This window comes from Myodes glareolus, chromosome 5 (genome assembly GCF_982192425.1).
Source record: "Myodes glareolus chromosome 5, mMyoGla1.1, whole genome shotgun sequence".
Classification (NCBI taxonomy): Eukaryota; Metazoa; Chordata; class Mammalia; order Rodentia; family Cricetidae; genus Myodes; species Myodes glareolus.
The window spans coordinates 3,337,180-3,359,428 of NC_142030.1; the positions used below are offsets into that span (position 1 = coordinate 3,337,180).

Below are 22,249 nucleotides of genomic sequence, written 5' to 3' on the forward strand. Positions count from 1 at the left end.
GAGACTAAAGCACGTGCCACCACCCAGCCATTCCTTCCTTACCCCACCTTCTGGAATGTTCTCTTCTGCAGAGCGCACTAAAGTATTCCGGAGTGTAGAAATATATCTGAGATTCATATTAAAGTGTCTTCCCAGATATCTTATTGAAATATTAAAACAGGAAATGTAAGTTATTAATATTAATAACTATTCAAGCTCCCTTTACTTTCTAGTACTTGGAAGTTTTCATAACAAATAAAAAGCCCCACAAATCAAGCACAGTCATCAGGTAACGCAGCTAAGCCCCAGCTTAGCGGGCAGAGGCTCTGTGCTACATGCAGAGGAAAGCCATCTTTGTTCTAGGCATCCAGCCCTCCCACCCCCACCACCAGTTGCTCATCAGACACTTTTGTTTGCTGTTCCTGAGTTTAAGTAGAAATGGTGGCAAGTGCCATTGGTCCCTTAGCAGCCTGGGTGCAGAGAGCTGGCTCCGGAACCCTTGCAGGCTTGCATGTCACAGCTGAAATGGAACAAAGCAGGAAGGTACTGAGGAGGCTAGCAGGGATGTGGGGCCACTGGCTGTTGTTCAAAAGCAAGTTCACCACCTCAGGCTTCCCTTTTCTTTGATGAGACCTGGAAGAAGAAATCAGTCATCCTCTGAGGGCACCTCTGAACCTCCCTCCCTCCCTCACAGTGAGGGCCTCAGCCAGGGTGCCTGGTGAGCTCCATCTCCCTCAGCATTTTCTCCCAACTGTAGACTTGTTTCAAAGTCTTTTCAGTCACAGCTGAAGCATCCACAAACCCACGGAATCAAAGTGAACCCCCACCACCCAACACAGGTCCCTTTGGATCTCCATCCAAACCTTGGCAGCTGAGGGAACTTTTCAGTACCTTCTAGTAAACGGTATGTTCAAGGTGTTTTTATTTAGAAGTGATTACACTAATGAGCCAATCGGCTCCTTCATCCTGACAACAGTGGATGAGAGGAGTCACCCTGTCACTCTCTATCCCGATTCCAGGAAAGTAACCCAAAACAAGGTCACTTAAAAGGAGTGGCCATTCTGCGGCCTCAACACTCAAGAGACTGAAGCAGAAGAACCGCTTGACCAGCCAGTCAGAATAGTTGGATCCTGTCTTGAAGGAAGAGAAGGAAGAGGAGGGAGGAGTGGAGGGGAAGGGAGCAAGAGAAGAAGAGAGGAGGAGAAGGAAGGGGAGACACACGCGCACACACATGCACGCACGCACACACACGCGAGCGCACACACACGCACGCACACACACTCACACACTCATGCACGCACACACACTCACGCACACACTCACGCACGCACACACACTCACTCATGCGCGCACACACGCACGCACACGCGTGCACACACACACTCACGCACACACACTCACACACGCACACACTCACGCACGCGCACACACACACGCACGCACACACGCCTGGAGACATCCCACTGAGCCTGAGACTACACGCATTCCCTGGTGTTTTTTCCCTACCCTGGCATTTTATTTGAACTATTATAAGGTTCACTTGTGTTTTCTGGGAGTTGGAGACAGACACTTGGCTCACCCACTACCCTGAACCCCACTTCTACCCCAGAGTGTGTGGGGGCACCTCACCTTCCAGATTTTACACAGGCAGCCCACAATGCACCACCAGTTAGAACATGAAGCTGTAGGACTCTATGTGGGACTGGTCACTCAGACACTGGAGGTGACCTCACTTCCTAGGAAAGGTGGAGGGCACGTGTGAACAGAGGCCTCAGCTCCAGCAGCAGGGTCTGAAGGCTTCCAAGCCCTAACTCTGAACTGGCCACACTCCACATGATGACACCATGGGGGCCATGATCATCCTAACTATTCCTAAGTACTTTTCTGGGAGAGCAGCCTTGACCCCAACCTGACCCCTGTGGTGGTAAGTGGTAAGGGATAGGTAAGACTATCTATAGCGGCTGGAGATGTAGCCATTGGTCCTCAGAGGCAGGATCAATTCCACTCTAGAGGGACCAGGGTTAAGGCGAAAGCAGTGAGACCCTTGGCAAACTCTATTTTTCGCCACTAGCTCAACAGTGAGTTGAACAGTCTCTGGTCCCCACCAGCTGTCTTGAACTACGAGACTGTGACTACCCTGAGTGAGTGTCATCTGGTCGTCAGAAAATGTGCCCTGAATGGATGGGGTGAATAGGGCATCCCGGAAATTAGGATGAGGACGCAAGCCCTAAGGAGGAAGCAGACATTTGTTCCCTGTTCTAGGCAGTGGTCGGAGATGGGAAGGAGACGATGCCAGGCCTTATGTCTGCATCAGACTGGGACCTGGAGACCTTACTGGGGAGGAGTAGGGCTCAAGTCCTGACTCTTCCCTGTACCCAAGCAGTTGTGTTCCGTAGGGTAGGTGGCTCCATAGTCAGCAGCGCTGCTTGTGGGTCTTCGGGATAGCTGGGGAGGTTCCAGCACCGGCAACCTGGTCACCGGTCTGTCATTCCCTCCTGCAGGTGCCCGCCCAAGGAGGTCAGTCGGCCTGGGGCGCCCTGAACTCCGGCATGCTCCAGGTACGTGGCGGGGGTGGCGCATCGCGCTCCACGTCCTCCGAGATGGTCCTGATGTCACTGGCGAAGGGCGCAATGCGTGCACGGCTTTTGAAGGAGGACAGGCTGCCGCGAGGCCTCAAACTCCACTGACGCGTCAGTTTATGGGCTTCCTCCTCCTGCTTCGTCTTCTCCAGGGCCTCCTGTAGCACCGAGCGGAAGAGCCGCGCCACCTCCTGCACCTCGGGCTCCCTCTCGGCCAGCAGCTGTCGGAACCTGCAGTGACAACGTGATGAGCTGAGCATCCCACTTGCCGGCAACTCCCTGCCTTACTCTTGTCCCAGTCAATACTGAGCTCAAATCCCAGCGCTGTTCACCTCTGAGCCTCAATTTCCTGCCTTTTTGCAAGGTTCACGCTCATGGGCAAGTAACCTGACACCAGCCTAGGGCTGGGGGAGGGGGACAGAGTCCGCAAAGATATGCAGCCTGGCTGTGGAAGACTTTCTGTGCCCCACCTGTCCTGGTGATTGCTCTGAAATGCACGTCTGATTATGTCACTGTGTGTAATCCCAGAGTTCCATCTCCCCCAGCTTCATGTCTCTTCAGGATGATAGACACACTGTGCTATCACACAGGCCTCTGTCCTTACCAGCAGGAAGGACAACTGTGCCTCCTTGATCCTTGTGCATCTCCTGAGCTGCTTCCCCTGCCTAGAAGATTTCTCCCTGGAGCTCAGGAATCGTTCGTTTGAATCCTTGCTTTCCTCCACCCTCTAGAAAGCCAGCATCAACAGGGGCAGACCGGAAAGCCAGGAGGTAGCACTGTTGTCCCCTCACTATGGCTTTCCACCTCAGCCCCATATTCTCTTCTGAATACCTTCAGGGACTCCCATCATGTAGAACCAGAAAAACGGGAGATGGCAGTCTGAAAGGAAGGCAGCCAGCAAGAAGACCACAAAACCAAAGGGGGTAAATAAAGGCAAAGCCCTCTTTTCAGGAGCATTTCAAAGAGAGAGCACAGAATGGACTGGTGGTGGTGGCCATTGCAGGAGCCGGGGTTAACACACTTAGCTGTAGATTTGTCCTCCACAAAGAGAACTTCTCCTCCTTTGAAACCATTGCTGGTTTTGGACTGCCTTTGCCAGTTCAGTGAGGACAGAGCTGGATGGGTCGCAGCTTCAGGGAGGTGGTTTGAGTTCTGGATCTGGCTGTACCCAAGCTTTACACGTTTGGTGCCCTGTACTCTCACACATTCGCTAAGCCATGCTTCCTCTCCCCCATACACACACTCACACCTCAGGCTGACCCGTGTCAAAGTTGATTGAAACAGAATAATTGAGACACCAGTTTTGGAGAGATTGCCGGGGAAAGGTCCTAAGGAAGGAATCCTGCCACGGAAGCAGCAGGGATGTAGAAGACAACAGATGATAAAGGAGCTGTTGTTGATGGGCAGGTTCCTGACCACCCAGGCAGGGAGGAGAGAGTTTACCGGCTTTGAGGTTCACCCATCACAGCCTGAGGGCCTCCAGGATCTGCCTCCAGCCCCAGAAGACTCCCCTCTCAGGTCTGATCTTGCCCTTTGGGTTCCTTTTCCTGCCCTACCCCAGCTAACATATATCTAGGCCACTCATGCCCTCTGGCTCTGCTCCTAGTGGGTCAGGCAGCTGCAACAGCGGTTACCCTCTCTGGAGCCCGCAGTGTCACAGTTGGTCCCCAGGGCAATGCTGGGATTACCTGAGGATGGCAGGTCCACAGAAGGATGGGTGGATCTTGGCACATACGTCCTCCAGCTGTAGCCGTTCACCAGGGCTGAGGTCATAGGTGGGCCTGGGCGCGCTGGCCAGCCAGCTGTAGTCAACTCCCGTGCAGATCTTCCTGACTGCATTGCGACGCTCCCTCTGCTGCCTCTCCACCTCACGCATCTGCCCAGCCAGCTCCATCATAAGTGTCTCCAGCACCATCTCAGCTGGGCTCCGGGCTGACAGTCGGGGCGAGGTGTCATTCCACCGGAACCATGGGATGAGGGACATGGTCCCCCAGGCCCTGCTGAGACAGAGAAGTGGGTGGGTCTTCCCTGTGTCCCTTGGCAGCTAGTGGAAAACCCAAGAGACCAAGAAGGAGAGAGGAGAGCTGAGCTCCAGCTGAAAATATTCGCTCCCACCCCCACCCCTTACAGCTGTGCAGCCTCATGTAGGTCACAATCTCTTTAAGCAGAATACTTAATTATGGAAAACAAGATAGGGCCGTTTGAGAAGCAGTTGTGAATAAGCTCAGGTCACTGTAAACATTGCAAAGAAATAATGTATGCAGCCATGGTGATAAGAATCCTGAAGGAATTCTGATGACTGAATCCAGAGAAATTGTTCCCTAAATCTCACTAAGCCTACCCGAAACAGGAAACAGTCCATGTAGAGCTGAGCACAATCATATATATCCCCATGATCTATGGAGGAATACACACACAACACACACACACACACAAACACACAGATACTTACACCCTATGCCCAGTCCAATAAAACACTGTTTTGGATCCCTCCAGACTAAGGCTGGTGCACTTAGAAGTGTATAGGTTGACATCGCCCTTATAAAACTCAACTCACCCACTATCTGTTCATAATTCATTCATCCAGTAAGCATCAGTCATTCAGTGGAGGGCCACAAACAGGGAAGTATGTGGAGGCGCTGCTCTCCACGGGACACAAGACTTGAGTCTCATGGCTAGGCAGAGTGCACTCAGTATCTACGGAAAGGGTGAACACTAGGTGATAAAGGGGTTCAGAGAAGCAGTTGTGGGTGAGCAGGTAAGAGTGAAGGCAGATGTCAGACAGGAGGGCTGAGAGAGATGGCGGCCTGAGTGGAAGACCCAACCTTGGTCCCAGGTGTGCACAGGGCTGCCTGCGCAGAACACAGTGCAAACCAGTTCCAGAGTGATCAGACTTCATGTAAGGTCAGAAATTCTATAACTGTGAGAGAAACCATAGGGACACTTCAGACACAAGCATAGGCAAGGACTTTCTCAGTAGGACTCTAGTTACCCAGGAAATAAGAACGACAATGGACCAACGGAGCCGGGTGATATTTAAAAGGAAAGCTAACTGTGTGGAGGAGCCTACAGAATAGGCGAGAACCTTTGACCTGATGCATGCACACAAGGCATAGAATTAGTATCTAAAATATACAAAGAAATAAAAAATACACAAGAAGCTTATCCACAAGATCAGTAAGTGGATCGATAAAATGAACAGACAGTTTATAAAAGACGAAAATATAAGTGGGTGGTGGTGGTGGCTCACATATTTAATCCCAGCACTCAAGAGGCAGAAGCAGATGGATCTATAATGAGTTCGAGGCCAGCCTGGTCTACAGAGTGAGTTACAGAACAGCCAGGGCTGTTACACAGAGAGCCTTTTCTCAAAAAGGATTAAAAGAAATAATTATAATAAAAAAAAGATGAAGTCCAAATGGCCAGTACCCACAGGGAAGTGTACAACCGCTTGCCAGAGCTGGTCTCAAGAGGGACCTCCTGGGCCCCTCTCTCCTGGAGACCTAAGTTGGCCTGTAGAGGCAGATGTTTTTCAGAGGCTAAGGCTGGGTGGGCCTCCTGAAACCCAAGCTCTGTGAACCCTCAACTTCTGGGCACCAGCTTGGGAGTCTCACTGGAAAGGGAAGCACATTCTCAGCTTTCTTCCCCACCACCCCACCACCCCACCACCCCGCCCCCGTGCTTTTCCACACTGGCCCAGATCCAACAGCAGCAAGATTTCTGCTGCAGCTAATTCTGTCCTGGGTGCCAGCTGCTCCCCAGGAAGCCCTAGGGACAAGCCCGATTAAGTTCTTAAGGCCACAGAATGGAGAGGGAGGGTGGGGGAAGGGAAAGACAGTCTTTAGACAGCTGTCAGACAGACAGACTACAGGACCAGCCAGGTTGTGTGTGACCCACCCTGCGGGATTGTAGTTTTTGCTCCTCAGCTCTCCTCACTGCCCCCTCTGGAGGCCCTACTCCTGGGCAAGCTTCCAAAGCCCCTCACATTCCTTGGGGATCTCAGAGCCTGACATGGAGGCTTCCTCCCACTCAGCCTCATTTACAGTCTTAGATACCAGACTGGATGCTAGGAGTGACTGCCAGGTTTCCTTAGGTGTGAAGGAGCCCTGGGGTCTGGGAAGTGAGTGCTAGTTGCCTTAGGTGTGAAGCAGCCCTGGGGTCTAAGAGCATGTTAGAAAACTGTACTGGAGTGTTTGTGGGTGTGGGCAGGCTTACATTCCAACCATTCAGACAAGCAACACGCATGTGCGTTTACACACAAGTGTGTGACTCCAGCATATAACAAAAGCAGTTGTTTTATCTGAGGGATTTTGACTTTGTTTTTTGGTGTTTGTTGTCTTTTCTTCCAACTTCCACCAGCGGGCACAGGCAGAGCACCGGGCTGGCCTGAGGTGGGCAGAGTGTGGGCCTGTGCCATGCCTTCCACTGCACTAGATGTGAGGCTCCCTCAAGGAGCAAGTGTGGTGGGGTGTGCTTGTAATTCAAGCCCTCTGGAGTCTGAGGGGGGCGTCTATAGAGAGTCATCGCAATGCATCCGCTGGAGTCAGCTCTCCTAGATGGAAGGAACCTCTGCCATCCGTGTGTGACCGTCTGAGTGGACACCAGCAAACCCCCACTGAGAACTCTCCACCTCATTCTCAGCCAGGCCTTACGGTCCTCATCCACACACGGGACTGGCACACTGCAGCACACACCAGAGTTCTGTGACACTCCAAAGAAGGTGTGTGAAGTCCTGGGTCTGCCCTCCCAGAGCCTGGTACACAGTCTGGAAGTGAGCACAGTCTCTCTGCCTGCCAGAAGCCTGGGAAAACAGGCAGAATGCTGGCCTAGAGTGACACAAGGTGGGAAAGGAAGAAATGAAGACCAGCTAGGATGATATACTGAGGGTCCCAAGACTGTGAAGACCCCCAACACTGTGGTCTATGAGAATCTTGGGGATATGTCTCTCTCTCGTGACTGGGAGATGGGGCAGGATGGATGCTGCTTCTGATGGTAGATACTCCTCTCTTCTCTCCTGGGTCTCTTCTGCTAAGGAGCCCAGTCTCACCTTCCCTTCAACCTCAGACATGCTTGGTGGCCTGGTTGCCCCCTTCCCCTTTGGTCAATTTCTGTCTCAGTTGAGACATCCTGAGACTGGGGAGAGAGTACCAGCTGTACCTGACACATCTGTGTCCAAGCTGAGGCTGAGGAGAGAGTGCCAGCCATACCTGATACATCTAGTCTATGTTCAGACCACCGGAGTCTCGGTTTTCCCATCTGTAAGAGGGGCAATGAGGTTGCCTGTTTCAGGTTCCTGTAAAATTAGCTAAGCCTGACAAGAGCTTTCACATCACAAGGCTGGTCCACCTGTGGCTGTCACTGGCCCTTAGTGCTGGGACTCCTCCCTGGGGTCCTAGGAGAATCAATAAGTTAGGAACTTAGAAAAAACTTTGTTTCCACCTTTAACTTAAAATGTAGCATTTCTGGGCTGGAGAGAGAGCTATGCAGTTCAGGGCACTTTCTGCTCTTGCAGGGAGCCAGCAGTACATGGCGGTTCACAATTCTTGGGTATCTGATACCCACTTCTGATTTCTACAGGCACCAGTCACACATGTGGAGCATACACATACACATACACACACACACACACACACACACACACACGTAAAACACGCATAAACATAAAATGAATAAGTCTAAATTATTTTAACGTAGCATCTCCTTCAGGTAGGAATGACCACACATAGCCCAGGAGTACCCTGGCACCCGAGACTTTACCCCCAGCCAAGATCACAAATATAGTCCCGACTCTTCAACGTTGTTATTTGTGAATATTGTGTGCTCACCACTACTCTGAAACGCAGTGTTTATTAGGTATGTCACTAGATTTTATAATCCGATCTATTTCTAGAAAAGCACAGCTATCACTATGTTACAAGTTGTTCTTATGTGCATTTCCATGGCTGCATTTCTATAGAGCTGGTTTTCTTTAACCCAGCTTGGGTGGTATTTCATTCAGAAACACTTCAGAATTGTTTTCTCAGTGACCCCAGAGGTCTGTAGAACAGAAGGGAAAGCCTACCCTGCCCTCCAATCCCATGAGTTAGTGCAAGTTTCACCCCAACCCAGATCCTGGCCTTCCCTGGCCCTGAACTGAGCTGCCATTTTCCAAGAGAAGCTGGTTGTGGGCACCTGGGGCTGGTCCACACAAAAACCCTCATTCCTACCACTGCCCCTAGGTGTCACTCTCCCCTCACCTCCTGCCTCTCCCCTTCATTACACTGCCTCCTCTGCTCATATGCTGAGCCTCTCCTCCACCCATTTCTGAACATCCCTGAGGACAGTGGTTTTCATCTTAGAAATGCTCCACTCCTGCCCTGAATCCCAAGGGAAGAGGCGTCTGGTCCTAGACAATAGAGGGGACCGTTATGCTCGCTGGTACCACACAATGAAAGGATTGCTGTCCTTCATCCACGAACCCTGATTTATTAGTCCAGAGGGAGCCACACCCAGGCCAGCAGCTGCTGACCTGCCCTTGTAGGGCTGGGCTCCCACAGCTCAGCTGAGTATCTGCAGGCTAGAGAGGACTGCATTTCTGGTGATCCAGGCTGTCCTAGGGCATAGGTTACCGCTCAGAGCAGCAGTATCAGCCAAAGCCAGACGCTGGGTTCTGGCAGAGGCCCAGAGAGCACGTGTAACTGCTCTCTCTCACTAATTCTCTCCCGGGCTCTGCTTTTCAGAGGCCCAAGGTCAACTTCACGAGCTGCAAGTTAGCTTTGATTCTTTTCAGCATTAGAAAAGTTACCAATAGTTCACTGAACCAGGTGTGAACGGGCCTGGCCTATGAGCCTTCCACCTCCCTGGCAAAGACCTGGTCAATCCTCAAACCCTTCTCTGAGCGTCAGCTTCTTCCTGTAGCCTGGCTCTCACTGTTCCCCACGGAGATGGCGTGGATCTCGGTAGCCATGGGATCCATCACTCCAACATCTGTAATGAAGGACGGGCACCTGCACAGGCAGCTGGGGATGGGGATGGGTGGGCAGGGGAAAGACTGAGTGAGTGGATGGATGGGTCAGTGGGTGGGTGGGTGGGAAGGTGAGAGAGCAGGTGAATGGCTGGTTCCATTGTACATGTGGATAGATGGGGCCATAGATGGATGAATGGCAGATGGGCCGATGGATGAATGGAGTCTCAGTCAGTTTTCTTAGCACTGGGGAAGAGGGGCAAGTACTCAGGTCTGACTATGGTGGACAGTCTCCAAGAAACTCTCCCTTCATCCCAATGTCACAACCCATTGAATCCTCCCCCACCTCCACCCAGGTTCCCTTGCTGGTGCCTTACTGGGACCTCATAAGCTGCTCCACTATGGAGCATACATTCCCTGGTCCCTGCTATATGCCTAGATTTGGCTCTGCCCTTCAGAGGTGCTGAACTTACATTTTCCGGATGGATGACACCCTCTGATTTGAGATCTGCTTTCTTCCCTTGCCTGTGTCCTCTGCGTGGCACAAGAGGGACAAGGTTGGTGTCTCTCCGGGGCTCACTCTGCCCAGAGTAAACAACAGCCGTGGCTCCCCACAAGTTTATGAAGAAAGAACCAGGCTAAGCAACCCCTGGCCCCATCTTTGACCAGTGAGGACTGAGGGAGCCTTCCACCGCCACCTGGGTCCTAGATCCAGCCTACTGTTTAGTTCCCAAAAGGCCAGGGAGTCTCCCCTCCAAGTTCATAGCCAAGTGTGGCTGACTCCTAAAGATGCAGCTGCTCACTACCACTTCTAGGGAGACCCCCCACACACATACACACACACACTCTTACCTGAGATCCACCTCCTTCTGGGGCAATGTCACTGTAGAGGTCCTGCTTTCCGCTTCCCAGTCTAGGAGGAGAGAGCCTTGATCTTTTCTAGGGAAAGTAGAAAGTTGAGCCTTTGCAGATGGGCAGAGGTAGAACGGTGGGCACCATCTTCACAGCTGCCCCCCAACTCTTTCTCTGCTGGCTGCCTCCTGGACTTTCTTCTTCTGTCGGAAACGTTTTACCAGAGGCACCCACTGGAGCAGGGCCCCAGCTGGGCTGGTGTTTGTGGAGTGTGTGTCTGTCCCTAGAGCAGAGCCACTAGTCCCTGCAGAACCTAGAGGCAGGCCGGCTGCGGTTGCCATGGAGACCCGCCTAAGCCTCTTGGCCAGCAGCAGTATTAGCTGACGAGGGAGGGTGACCTGACACAGATGGCAAGATCGGGCTGGGGGAGAGAGGGCTCTGTTCCCAGAAGACATCTGAACCCCTTCTTTCCCAGCACCACCCAGGGAGGTGCCACCGACCTCACCAGACTCCCGGCGCATCTACTCACGGCAGAAAGTCCCCACTGCCTGGTGGATGGTTCCTGAGTCAGATGCACTCTTTCCTCTGGGAGGATTTTATCCTGGGCATTGGGGCCCATGGGGATGTGTCTCCACCTTTTCCACTCCCCATACCTGTCTCCCTCTCTGTCTTTCCTTCCCTCACAGCAAGCACAGAAGGCACAGGGAGGTCCAGGGAGAAGAGAGGAAGTGGATCCCGAGGAGTCTGGGTCCTCTTTACATCAGGGGCTGGCACGGCCTCCCTGCTGTGTGCCCTTCACCCCACTCAGCACAAGGCCCCTGTAGTGTGTGTCTTGCAGATGTGAGGAGGCCCTGAGAAAGGAGTGGTGCCCTGTGAAGGCCCAGTGAACTGCAGCAGCCGCACTGTATACACCCCAGGGGAGGCTGAACCCACATCAGGAAGGGAGTGGCTCTGGACGCATCTCATTCAGTTGTGATGGAAATGAAAGCAGCAAGTTCAGCCAAGAAGAACGTAAGCCACGCCAGACCACTCCGACTGGAACCCCTTCCTGCCCGCACATCGGAGATGTTGGGTAGGAGGTGATTAGTGTGCAGATTCTTCTGCCTTCCTTCCCCTGGCAGAGGCAGTAGGGTCTCCTGTCAGGAGCTGGGTCTGAAGGTCAAATTCTCTCTTGGCGAGCTCACATCATGGCAGTCCTAGCACGTGAAAGGATGGGCTAGGGACCTCCTCCACAGTTCCCAGGTGGCCTCCATCCAAGGCCAGCGAAGGCCAGAGCAACTTGAGGCAAGAGCCAGGACAAGAGTGACCAAGTGACAACACCCTTCCCCTTGCCATGAGCCAGGAGCCGGACTGGGGACAGTTCTCTCTGGGAGCCTTTCCTTCTCTCTGCCTGCCCTGCCCCTTCCGTATTCCCTCAACTAAAGTTTGACTTGTGTGCTTTTGACCAGTCCCAGGACCAAGGATGAAGATAGAGAAGGCAGGCCACCTTCTTATAGGGCTGCAGTCCTGAGAATCCCAGAGCACGGAGCAGCCAAGGTCCTTTACTCCCGTGCCTGCTGATGTCACAGTGTCTGAAGGGACTGAGAACTTCCACAAACAATAGCAAGCAAGAACCACACTTCTGCCCACCGCACCTCTGTGGCCTCAGCAACTTTCAGAACTCCTGAGCCCAACAATGACGCCCAGCGTCAATGAGAACACTGAACATATCCCCTCTTCTCTGAAGTAGGGGATGAAGCAGGCCATGTCCCCGTGTCTGTGTGCAGTGTGGAAATCTGTGTTATGATTTCTTTTGAGTTCCAAACGCTGCTTGAGAGAAGAGGCCAGACCACAGACCTCAAAATACTAGAAGATCTTGCCAGGCTGAAGGAGGAGGGACGGAACTTGCACCCTGGGGCTAAGGGTAGAATGAAGATGTGTGGTGCCACTCAGTGCTGAGATAGGAACTTGCCCTCTGTGAAATCCGCTGGTTGCTAGAACTTTTCAGATGCCAGCAGCAAAGTCTCCAGAGCTGTTGTTGTTCGCTTGTTTGTTGTTTTGTTTTAAACTAATGTCCTTGGCCCTTTCCCAGAGGTAAGCCAAAAGCACTATGACCTCCTCAGTTTCACCCACCATACACAGAAAAAAGAACAGAGTTGCCAAACAACCTCAGGAAAAGTGGAGGGCTGCAGCCTAGTGTCCAGGCACCAGTGGACATCTGGGGTCAGAGACCCCTTTTGCTTCTCCATAGAAACTATGTGGCTTGTGAAAACTTCCAAGCATGGGGCCTCATGGAGTAAGGACTGGAAACAGAAATGACAAGACAAAGTTTGGAGCTTTGCTCTGACACAAATCAGAAGCAAACTGTCGGGTGAGAGAGGAGCTGCTTCAGATTACAGGTGTCTCAGCACCCCCAACTCTGCATCCAAAAGACAGCAATGGTGACAAAGCACATCTCTAGCTTTGCCTTGGGAAAAGCAGCAGCTTCCATGGGGGACTGCACCAGGCCGGATGGGAGACTCAAGCCAGGTCTGTGACTGGGGCGGCAGAGAAGGACCTGAACCACAGCCTGGTCCCTCTGCCACCAGACACAGACCTGATTCACGTCTCACCTGTGCCTGAAGCACAACCAGGAGCTCAGGTGTCATCCAGGTAAAGGGGCTTGCACTCCAGGTGAAGGGCTGCTTGCACTCAAAGAACAGAGAGTGTTACATGTTGATCTAGCTCAGCTGTTCTCAACCTGTGGGTCATGACCCCTTTGGTAAACCTCTATCTCCCAAAATACTTACAATTCACAACAGTAGCAAAATCACAACTATGAAGTAGCAACAAAATAATTTTATGGTTGGGGTCATAGCCTTAGGAAGGTCAAGAACCACTGAACTACCTGCTAACAAACTTGTTCATTTTTTGGGAAACATCTTTCTTTTGTCTGTTTTTGGAGACAGTTTCTCTGTGGCTTTTGAGCCTGTCCTGTCATGAACTTTTGTAGACCAGGCTGGCCACAGAGACACCCACTTTTCTCTGCCTCCTGAGTGATGGGAATAAAGGTGTGTGCCACCACCATCTGGTGGGAAACAACTCTTAGTGAATGTGCAGTGACAAATTATTTGGTCTCTATAAAAGGACAAAGTTTGGATAAGAAAAATTTGCACAAAACCAAAATGAAGGAACTTGGCCTCCTTGCTTTATGATGTCACCAAAGCAGCATTAAGGGGAGGGGGACCAAACCCTAATCCTCAGGGCAGTCTGTACAATCACATAGTTTGCATATATTTGCATATAACTTGAAGAACATCAAGCAGTTCTCAAAGCACTGGGAATGTGGGTGGATCTGTGTAGTCCCAGCCATGAAGGACAAATTTTTGGATTTGATGGCTTTCCCCCAGAGTTCAAGGTTCTCTGTCTGCCCTCCCCGTCTTGGAGACATGGCTGAAGTTCCCCTCCTAGGAGCCTAGTACAGAGACAGAGGCCTTGTGAACCAAGAGCTGAGAGGGTCGATCCCCTTCAAAGGGCCACTTCTTAGGATCCAAATCTGGACTGGACACCTGTTTGCTGGGTGACCCTGCAAAGACACTCTAAAGGGACTCTTGTGTAACAATGGACCTAATAGGATACGATAACCCCACCCCCACCCCGCCGCCCCAGACTCTCACACTGGCTGGGAGAAAGAAAGACCACAGCCAGATCTCTGCTGGAAAGAGATTCCACACCATTCTTATTTGTCAATCCACCTTCCAGGGTGAAACTGAAACTCAGACTAGGACGGGTTAGCAGTGGGCGGGGCCACACCTCTACCAGGGCTGCTTAGAGGTAATATCCTCGCCTCCTATTTAAACTCTGGTTTCACTGACTCGGGTTCTCTGAATCCCTTTATCCTTCTTCCCAGTGTGGCCACATTAACTAAATCTCCTTTCTCTGCTTTCCCCTTTTAATTGGGTTCTTGTAATTGCCTTATTGAGGAGAGGTGTCCGGACTGGGCTTGGAGCACAAACAAGTGGTGACCCCCAAGTCTGGTAACATTATGGAGCCTGGACTTATGGTAGGGCCCCTTTCTGCATCTTTTGAGAAATGTGCAAATCCTTGTCGTGTGCCTGCTCTCTATGCATCCTGGCCCTGAGCCTTGACGCTCACATTGTCAACCAGAACTAGGTTTTGAAGAAGACCCGGGGCTCCCATGTTGCTTTGCCCTCATCTGCACAGCTCCCCAGCAGTCCTGGTTTGCGTTGGGGAAACCCAGGCTCGGCCCACCGCTCCCTGGTCTGGGTGGCTGGGAGCAGGCTGGTTGTGGAAGGCTCAGAATTCCCTGTTGACCAGAGCTCCTCCCTGTTGTGCCCAGTTGGCGCCAGAGAAGCCTGCCCCGGGTGCCCAGGGCTGAAACGTCAATGCTCAGCTGTGCCTTCCTTGATGCCTCGGTCCCCAGAGTTTCCCAAGCAGGTAAACATAGCAACAGCTACCTAGCTTCTGTTACCACTCTGATTTGGAGTACTGCTATCAGTGAAACCATAAATGAGGATCGACTCAGCTTCTCCCACAGCCTTGGTGGACTTCCCTTGCATTCTCCCCTTCCACTCCTTTGCGGGACTCCTCCTTTCCAAGCCTCTTTCTGACCAGACTTTTGCCTCTAGAGAACTCAGGAATCCACTGTGCTTTTGAATCACGCAGCCTCTACCTTCTACAGCAAGTGGTTCTCAGCCTTCGTTGCTGCCAAGATCTCCTGCCACCACTGATTGTTTTGCCTCTGTGTGGTTCCAACATGTTACACAACTGGCATTTGTGTCTATGCATCACATGTAGGCCCAGTGCTGCAGACAGCAGAAAGTGTCAGATTCCCTGGAACTGGAGTCACAGACGGCTGTAAGCCACCATGTGTGGCTGGTAACTAACCCCGGTCCTCTTTAAGAGCGGTGGGGACTCTTTAACTACTGAGCCATCTCTGCAGCCCCAAGGTAATGTTTTAACAAGAACAGAAAAGAAATAGTAAAAAATAACCATACAGAAAAGTATTAACATGTCTTTATGTATTTTGTATGAGCTTGAGACCTGTTCAAAAGAAACAAGCCAATAATTTTGTTCTCTGTAGGCGGCCGGGTCAGGAGAGAGATTTGTTATTCCTTACACATCTGTGCCTTGATGCTCTGGTAGCAGCTGCAGGAGTTTGTCTGACAGGATTAACGGACTTGGATCAATCAGAAGAGGGAAGCTCACTGCGGAACTCCGTAACCATTCCCAGGGCCGAATGCAGCACTAGGCTGCCTTGCTTTGAATCATGTTGTAGATTTCCACTTGATTCGTGTGAGCCCTGGGTTGGTTGTGTAACATGTTGAAACCACACAGAGGCAAAACAATCAGTGGTGGCAGGAGATCTTGGCAGCAACGATCCTTGTTCTCGGACAGATGCAGTTGTCACTAAGGCAGTGGGATTGGATGTAGATCATTTGACCACAAATCTGCCCCTCTGAAGAGGGACCCACCAGTCTGCAATCACCCACCTCCCATGAAAACCTCTGGGAAGCCATCTTGAAACAAAGGACACCAGCACCTTGCAAACCCCTTCACCTGCCCCGTCCCAGTTATTACAGACCAAAGGCACACTCCTCCAGTGACCGCCTTTGTCTGCAACCAGAGAGCAGGGCAGAGGCAGGTGTCCCTTACCCAAACTCTGGACTGACCTATAAATGAAAGCCTACACCACACCTGGGCATGATAGTACAGGCCTGTAATCCCAGCACTGGGGAGGCAGAGTCAGGAGAATCCAGAGTTTAAGATCAGTCTGAGCTACTTGAGATTTTCTCTCAACAAAACAAAACAAAATTATCTAACACCCCATGCCAGGGCCCTGGGGCTGCGACTTGTGAGGAGCATGCAGGGTTCCTTCATGAATCAGTGTCTTGGGAGGACACCGAGCCTCTGCTGACTTCTTTGCTGGCTTCTGTAGTGGTGAGCGGCGGGCACTGCTGTGCGGCAGGTAGGATATCAACCACACTCACTTACTGCCCCATCCATGAGCTGTCCTGTTTCAGGCCCTTCACATCCTCACCTTCATTTAGTGTAATGGTCTTTTTACTTGCAATCCTTGTAGCCCGTGCATGGTGGTCTGAAAGTGTGACTTTCAGGGGTTCTCCTCCTGGACTGCATCTCCCTGTGCTCACCCCATCCGTGTCTCCCTGTGCTCACCCTGTCCATTCATCTTTGGTAGGTAGTACTTCTGATACTTACTCCCATGTGGGTTGGTTGTTTTAGCAGGGTTGAGAACATGCATGTACTCCCACGTGTCTTGACACCCTACATACTCTGCTCGGATTACACTCATGAATCTGTGCAGAATGCACGAAGCTTGTTGATGTTCACATTTTCTCCTAGATGGTGTCAGAACTCACATGGATGTCTACGATCTGTTTACCAGATTTGTCCCAAGCCAGGGCCAGCTATGGCTCCTCAATAAGCCCATTACAAGAGTCAAGTTAAAAGCAGAAAACAGAAAAAAAGGTTCATCCAATATAGCCACATTGGGAATGGGAAAAAGAGATTCCATGAGCCCCCAGGTCTGTGTTCAGGGTCCTAAAGTGAGACTAAAGTTTAAAGAGACCAAGAATAAGCACATCTAAACAGTCCTGGTCAAGGGATGGCCCCTCCCATCGCTGGCCCATCATTATCTGGGCTGCAGTCTCATTCTGTAAGGCAGCTGACAAGGTAGAACTGTGTGAAATCTCTTTCAGGGAGGCAAGATTGCCCTCTGGCTGGCATCTGTTCTTTTCCCAGTGTGAGATTCCTGGGGAAATTCCCGTTTGGGGTGGAATGACTGTTGTTTCAGCAGCCTGAGAGTGAGAGGCACAAGCATCCCTTTAGAATATCTTCATTTCTGCCAGGTCTGTAACACTTTTAGCCAGCATCTGGCTTATAACCATGTGTACTAGCAAAGCTCATTTGGAAAGACAGGAGTTGCCAGCAGTTGGGCACATTTGGTAAGTGTATCCTTTCTGTGAATGGAGTCTTTTCTCCATCTATGTTAAAGAATAGATCTCAGGGGCCTGTCTCCCCTCATGCCAACATCACACTGTCTAGACAACCTCTTTCTGAAACCTTGAACTATAGTAGTCTTGGCACCCTCTTGGATGTTCAAAGTTGTATCATCTAGTCTAGGTCTGTGGTGGTTTGAATGAGAATGATCCCAATGACCATTATTTGAATCCCCAATTAGTGGAACTGTTTGGGAAGGATTAGGGGTGTGGTCTTGTGGGAGGAGGTGTGTCACTGGGGGGTGTGCTTTGAGGTTTCAAAAACCCACATCAGGTGGTGCAGGAAAATTGTCTATATTCTGTCAATTATGTTTTAAATAAATACTGATTGGCCATTAGCCAGGCGGGAAGTATAGGCAGGACAACCAGACAGGAAGTAGAGGTGGGGCAATGAGAACAGGAGTAGTCTGGGAAGAAGGAAGCTCTTTCAGCAATCCTGTCTAGACACTGAAGAAGCAGGATGTGACCTGCCCCACTGAAAAAGGTACTAAGCCATGTGGCTAACATAGATAAGAATAATGAGTTAATATAAGTTATAAGAGCTAATACGAAGCCTGAGCTAGTGGGCCAATCAGTTAATAACTTATGTAGACCTCTGTGTGATTTTCTTTGGGACTTACCAACTATGGGAACTGGGCAGGACAGAAACCCCAACAAGCCGGCCCTCATATTACAATCAGACCCATTGTCTCTCTCCTGCTACCTGTGGGCCAGGTATGAGCTCTCAGCTATGCTCCAGCCTACATGCCTGAGTGCCTGCGTGCCCGCACTCTTGCCTGCCATCACACTCCCTGTCATGACGACCATGGACCAACCCTCTGAAACTGCCAGCGAGCCTCCAGTCAAATGCTTCCTTTATAACTTGCATTGGTCATGTTGTCTCTTCACAGAAAGAACAATGAGTGAAACAGGTTCTTAGAAGTTCCCCAGGAAACGGAAAATTTTTGTTGTTGTTGTTTTTGTTTTCCACAGAGATCCTTTCTTGGACTTCATTGAGGACTGAACTGATTCCACAGTTAAGTTTGAGAAAACTGACATGTGGTGTATTGAACCATCCAACCAGTAAGTGGTTGTGAACCTCCTGCCGTGGGTGCTGGGGACCGAACCCGTCCTCTGCGAGAGCAGTGTATGCTCCTAACAGGTGGAGCTGCCTCTCCAGGCCCAGTTCTCCCTATTTTAGCTGCTATACGTGGATTTCAGTTTCTCTCTATAAGTTACTGACAGATGTAAATAAACTTAAGATTTATATATTATATATTCTGATAGCTACTAAACTGATATTTTGCCATGTGTGTGTGTGCGTGTGCGTGTGCGTGTGCGTGTGTGTGTGTGTGTGTGTCCTTGGCTGTCCTGGAACTTGCACTGCAGACCAGGCAGACTTGGAGCTCAGAGATGTACTTGCCTCTGCCTCCCAAGTGCTGGACTTAAATGTGTGCACCAACACTACCTGGTTCTTTCTCTTTTATACCTATCTTTTATTCATTTATTTACTTTGCATGTGGGAGAGTGTGGGTGTGGGGGTCAGAGGACAGCTGGTAGGAGCCAGTTTTCCGCATTTATCATGTGGGATCACACTCAGGCCCTCAGGCAGTCAGCACCTTTGCCCACCGAGCCATCTCCAAGCCATACCAAGATCTCTTTGGTATGTTCTTGTACATTTTTGTACACACAAGAACATATCAGATGCCAAGAAAATACCTCTTTCTTTCCAGTCTGGGTGCCTTTATTGACTCTTGCCCAATTTCCCTAACTCAAACATCCACAGATGAGCAGGATCCTGGCTCCTGGATGTTGGTTTCTCTTTTGGCATCAATCACAGAGTCCCCTGCCAGTCCTCAAAGGTGTCAGCTCTCCAGCTGAGCGAGTCCCCTCTATTCCTATTGGGCGAGAGCTTGCGTTGTCAAAGGGCATTTGATTTCATGACTATTTTGTCAAGATGATCCTTGAATTTCTGCTTCTAATTTGTTCAATGGTGAATTACATTGTACTCCGTGAAGTCCTATCTGGTTATGACACCTTCCTGGGTTTGCTTTGTTTCCTGGGATCGTTTAGGAACATCCCTTCAGGAGTAAGTGTTTGCTTCCTTTCTTTGTTGGAGGTGTCAGGCACCCATGAGGAACCAGAGGACAGCATGGAGTCGTTCCCGCCTTCCACCTGGAAGTGGTCTCTGAGGAGTAGATTCTGGTCACGGCTTCTGCTGAGCTTCCTAACGTGGGTCCTGGAAACTGAACCCAGGTCTCCTGTAAGAGTAGTAGCACCTCCAAACATCGAGTCATGTCTTCACCACCACCCCAGGTTCTATTTCATCACCTCTTTTAGCTTGTCAATTATGTTCTTAAAAAAAAAAAAACTAAATGGTTACCCTCAAGTTCGAAATATGTAACAACAGCTAATCTGTCTTCAGATAACAGGGTACTGCTCCGTGTGTGGTATGAGCAACTTGTGGTGGCCTTACCAATTCCTCCCTCCGGCCCTTAGGATGATGTTACTGTGTATTTCATTTATACATATGCTATAATCATGGGAGACCATGGTACCATGATTGTTTTAAACAAGCAGTTACCTTTTGGACCAGTTGAGAATAAGAACAATTGTCAATTTCTCTTTGTCTTTTATACAGGTCCTTTCCAAGATCTGCATTTTTGAATCATGTCCATGTGGACTGCTCCCCTCTGAGCAAAACTTAATTATTACCATCTTACTTAGAGAGGCTATAATTGCCCAAAGGAGACCAGGGATGTTGAGTTCTCTCATAGAAGGAGAAATGTGGGGGGTCCTGAGACCCTGACCTGGAGTTCAGCCATTCATTTCCTACAGCACCTGTCTCCCACTTCCTTGTAATTTTGTCCCTGTGGTCTCACGGGTGCTAAAGGGCCGAGCATTAACTGAAGGAGGGGCCTCCCCCATGCAGCTTTGGGGACACCAGCATCTATCTGGGATCACCCATGTTTCTGTAAGTTCAATGGGTTCATTGGTTCACGTCTCCCCAGGAAAAGCTAACACATCAATCATTTTCCTTCTTGCTGATAAACTTGTGTTATCATTTTCTACCCAGTAGATCAGATTAGCATGGTGTTCTCTCCATCTGATTTTTGTGTCGTGAAATAACGCTGCTCCATATAGAGTGCTAAGTGGGTAGGCTTTTGATCCTTTCAATACTTTAATTATTTTACTCCAGTGTCTTCTTGGCTTCTGATTAGATACTCAGGTGTTTTCTCTTTCTGGTTACTGTTATGATCTCCCCAGTCTTTAGATTTCTTTCATTTTATCTGGGAGATATTCACCCTGTCTACTGCCCCCTGGCTTTCCTGTGTCAATCAAGGGTGAAGGTGGTTCTTGCTAACCAAGGCTAGGCAAAGGAAACACACACACACACACACACACACACACACACACACACACCACTTTGAAAATTGGACAGAAGGGGCTGGAGAGATGGCTCAGAGGTTAAGAGCATCAGCTGCTCTTCCAGAGGTCCTGAGTTCAATTCCCAGCAATGGTAACTCACAACCATCTATAATGATATCTGGTGCCCTCTTCTGGCATACAGGCACACATGCAGGCAGAATACTGTATATAATACATAAATGAAAGGGAGAAAGGAAGGAAAATTGGACAGAGTGAGGTAGAAACCCACATTGCGGGCACGACCGTGACTGAAGCAGTTCTGACAACTTCTTAGGAGTCTGGACATTCCCACTGTCAGGTTTCCAGAGTCTGCCCAGAGTCAGGAGTTCCAGACGAGCTGCAGACAGGTTTGTCTTGGCCTGCCCAGAGAGGAACTAAGGGAAGCACAGTTTCCCACGGTTCCCAAAACTGAATGTGTTCGGAGCCCCTTGGTCAGCTTGCTGGGCTCCACCAAAAATAAAAATAAAACCAAACAACAGCAACAAAAACTGAAGGCTGGGAGTTGGTCATGCCTGGTGTCGGCTAATTGTGAACAACAGCGGCATCTTGTGGTGATGACGGGAAGAGACCTTGCGGAGCATGGCAGCTTCACTAACTGCACCCGGATGTTGCTGGACCGGGCAGTGTTACTTAGAGTGCAGCAGAGAAGCCCTGGGCTCACTCGGTCCCTCCGATGCTATGTCCTGCAAGCTATATTTACTCTAGGGATGGGGAAGCCCAGTGTTGGAAATTTTCTGGCTTATTTCTGACTACCTATAATCATTTTTATGAGAGAGCTCCTCTGTGAACCAACAGAGGGGCTGTCCCTTCAGCTCTGCACCCAGTAACTACTTTCAACCCAAAGCAGCATTTGACACAATACCCACGGTGGCTCATCATCCACCCTTGGCGAGACAGACAAAGACTGCGGGGCAAGCAGCGGGGTGACTTGCGGGCTGTGAGGAGGGAAGTGACGATGCCCCGGACCCAGGCAACTGTGAAATCAGCAGTTCATAGTGACTTTCTGGGCTTGGGAGACAACCTGACCCTGCAGCTGGGGCCTTAGTTTGAATCCTAGCTAGACCTAAGCTTCCTAGCATTTGTGAGGACCTCAGGAAATGAGCCACTTAAATGCAGAGAAGTTGAGCATAGGAAAAGGAGCCGCCAAGGAGGGGAAAGTTCTCAGCTCAGGGCCCTCTCAGCCACCAGACACTGAGACCTGGCTTGAGTCTCACTGGTGCCTGGGGCACAACGAGGAGCGGATGTGGCCAGAGGCTCTAGGGCAGCTGGCTCCCTCTGGAACAAGACATTAATGATTAACAACTGGGTTAAGAGGGCCTGCAGAGGGAGGAGGTGAGTTCGGGGAGGGGCGAGGGTAGGAGGCCCCCACCCACAGTCCCTGCGGGCTCGGCTTAGTGCTGAGTCACCTAGGCCTGGCAAGTTTCCTACAGCCAGGGTCGCAGAGCTTGGTCTCAGGGCAACCTCTGCCCTTTTGGGCTGATCACAGGCAG

At 50.6% G+C, this 22,249-nt stretch overlaps 1 protein-coding gene across 8 annotated transcripts; it reads right to left on the reverse strand.

Moving 5' to 3' along the window:
• Positions 1-883: 883 nt before the first annotated feature.
• Positions 884-11,258, reverse strand: Rd3 (RD3 regulator of GUCY2D). Of its 8 annotated transcripts, none has more exons than XM_048439386.3 (5): positions 11,007-11,258; positions 10,354-10,414; positions 9,975-10,035; positions 4,247-4,555; positions 884-2,789 (listed from the first exon to the last, which is right to left on the reverse strand). In XM_048439386.3, coding segments are annotated over exons 3-5 (603 nt in total). In that variant the 5' UTR covers positions 9,977-10,035; positions 10,354-10,414; positions 11,007-11,258; the 3' UTR covers positions 884-2,497. The 8 variants fall into 8 exon arrangements, with proteins under 8 accessions (XP_048295343.1, XP_048295339.1, XP_048295341.1 ...); XM_048439382.3 differs by having other exon boundaries at positions 10,354-10,440; XM_048439384.3 differs by having other exon boundaries at positions 10,354-10,440; positions 10,883-11,017.
• Between the last annotated feature and the right edge of the window lie 10,991 nt (positions 11,259-22,249).

Bases quoted from the DNA above. Each gene is read 5' to 3' on its own strand.
- Rd3 (XM_048439386.3), bottom strand. The intron at 2,790-4,246 runs GTAATCCCAGCA...TTGTCACTGCAG, and splicing joins TGTGGACCTGCCATCCTCAG to GTTCCGACAGCTGCTGGCCG.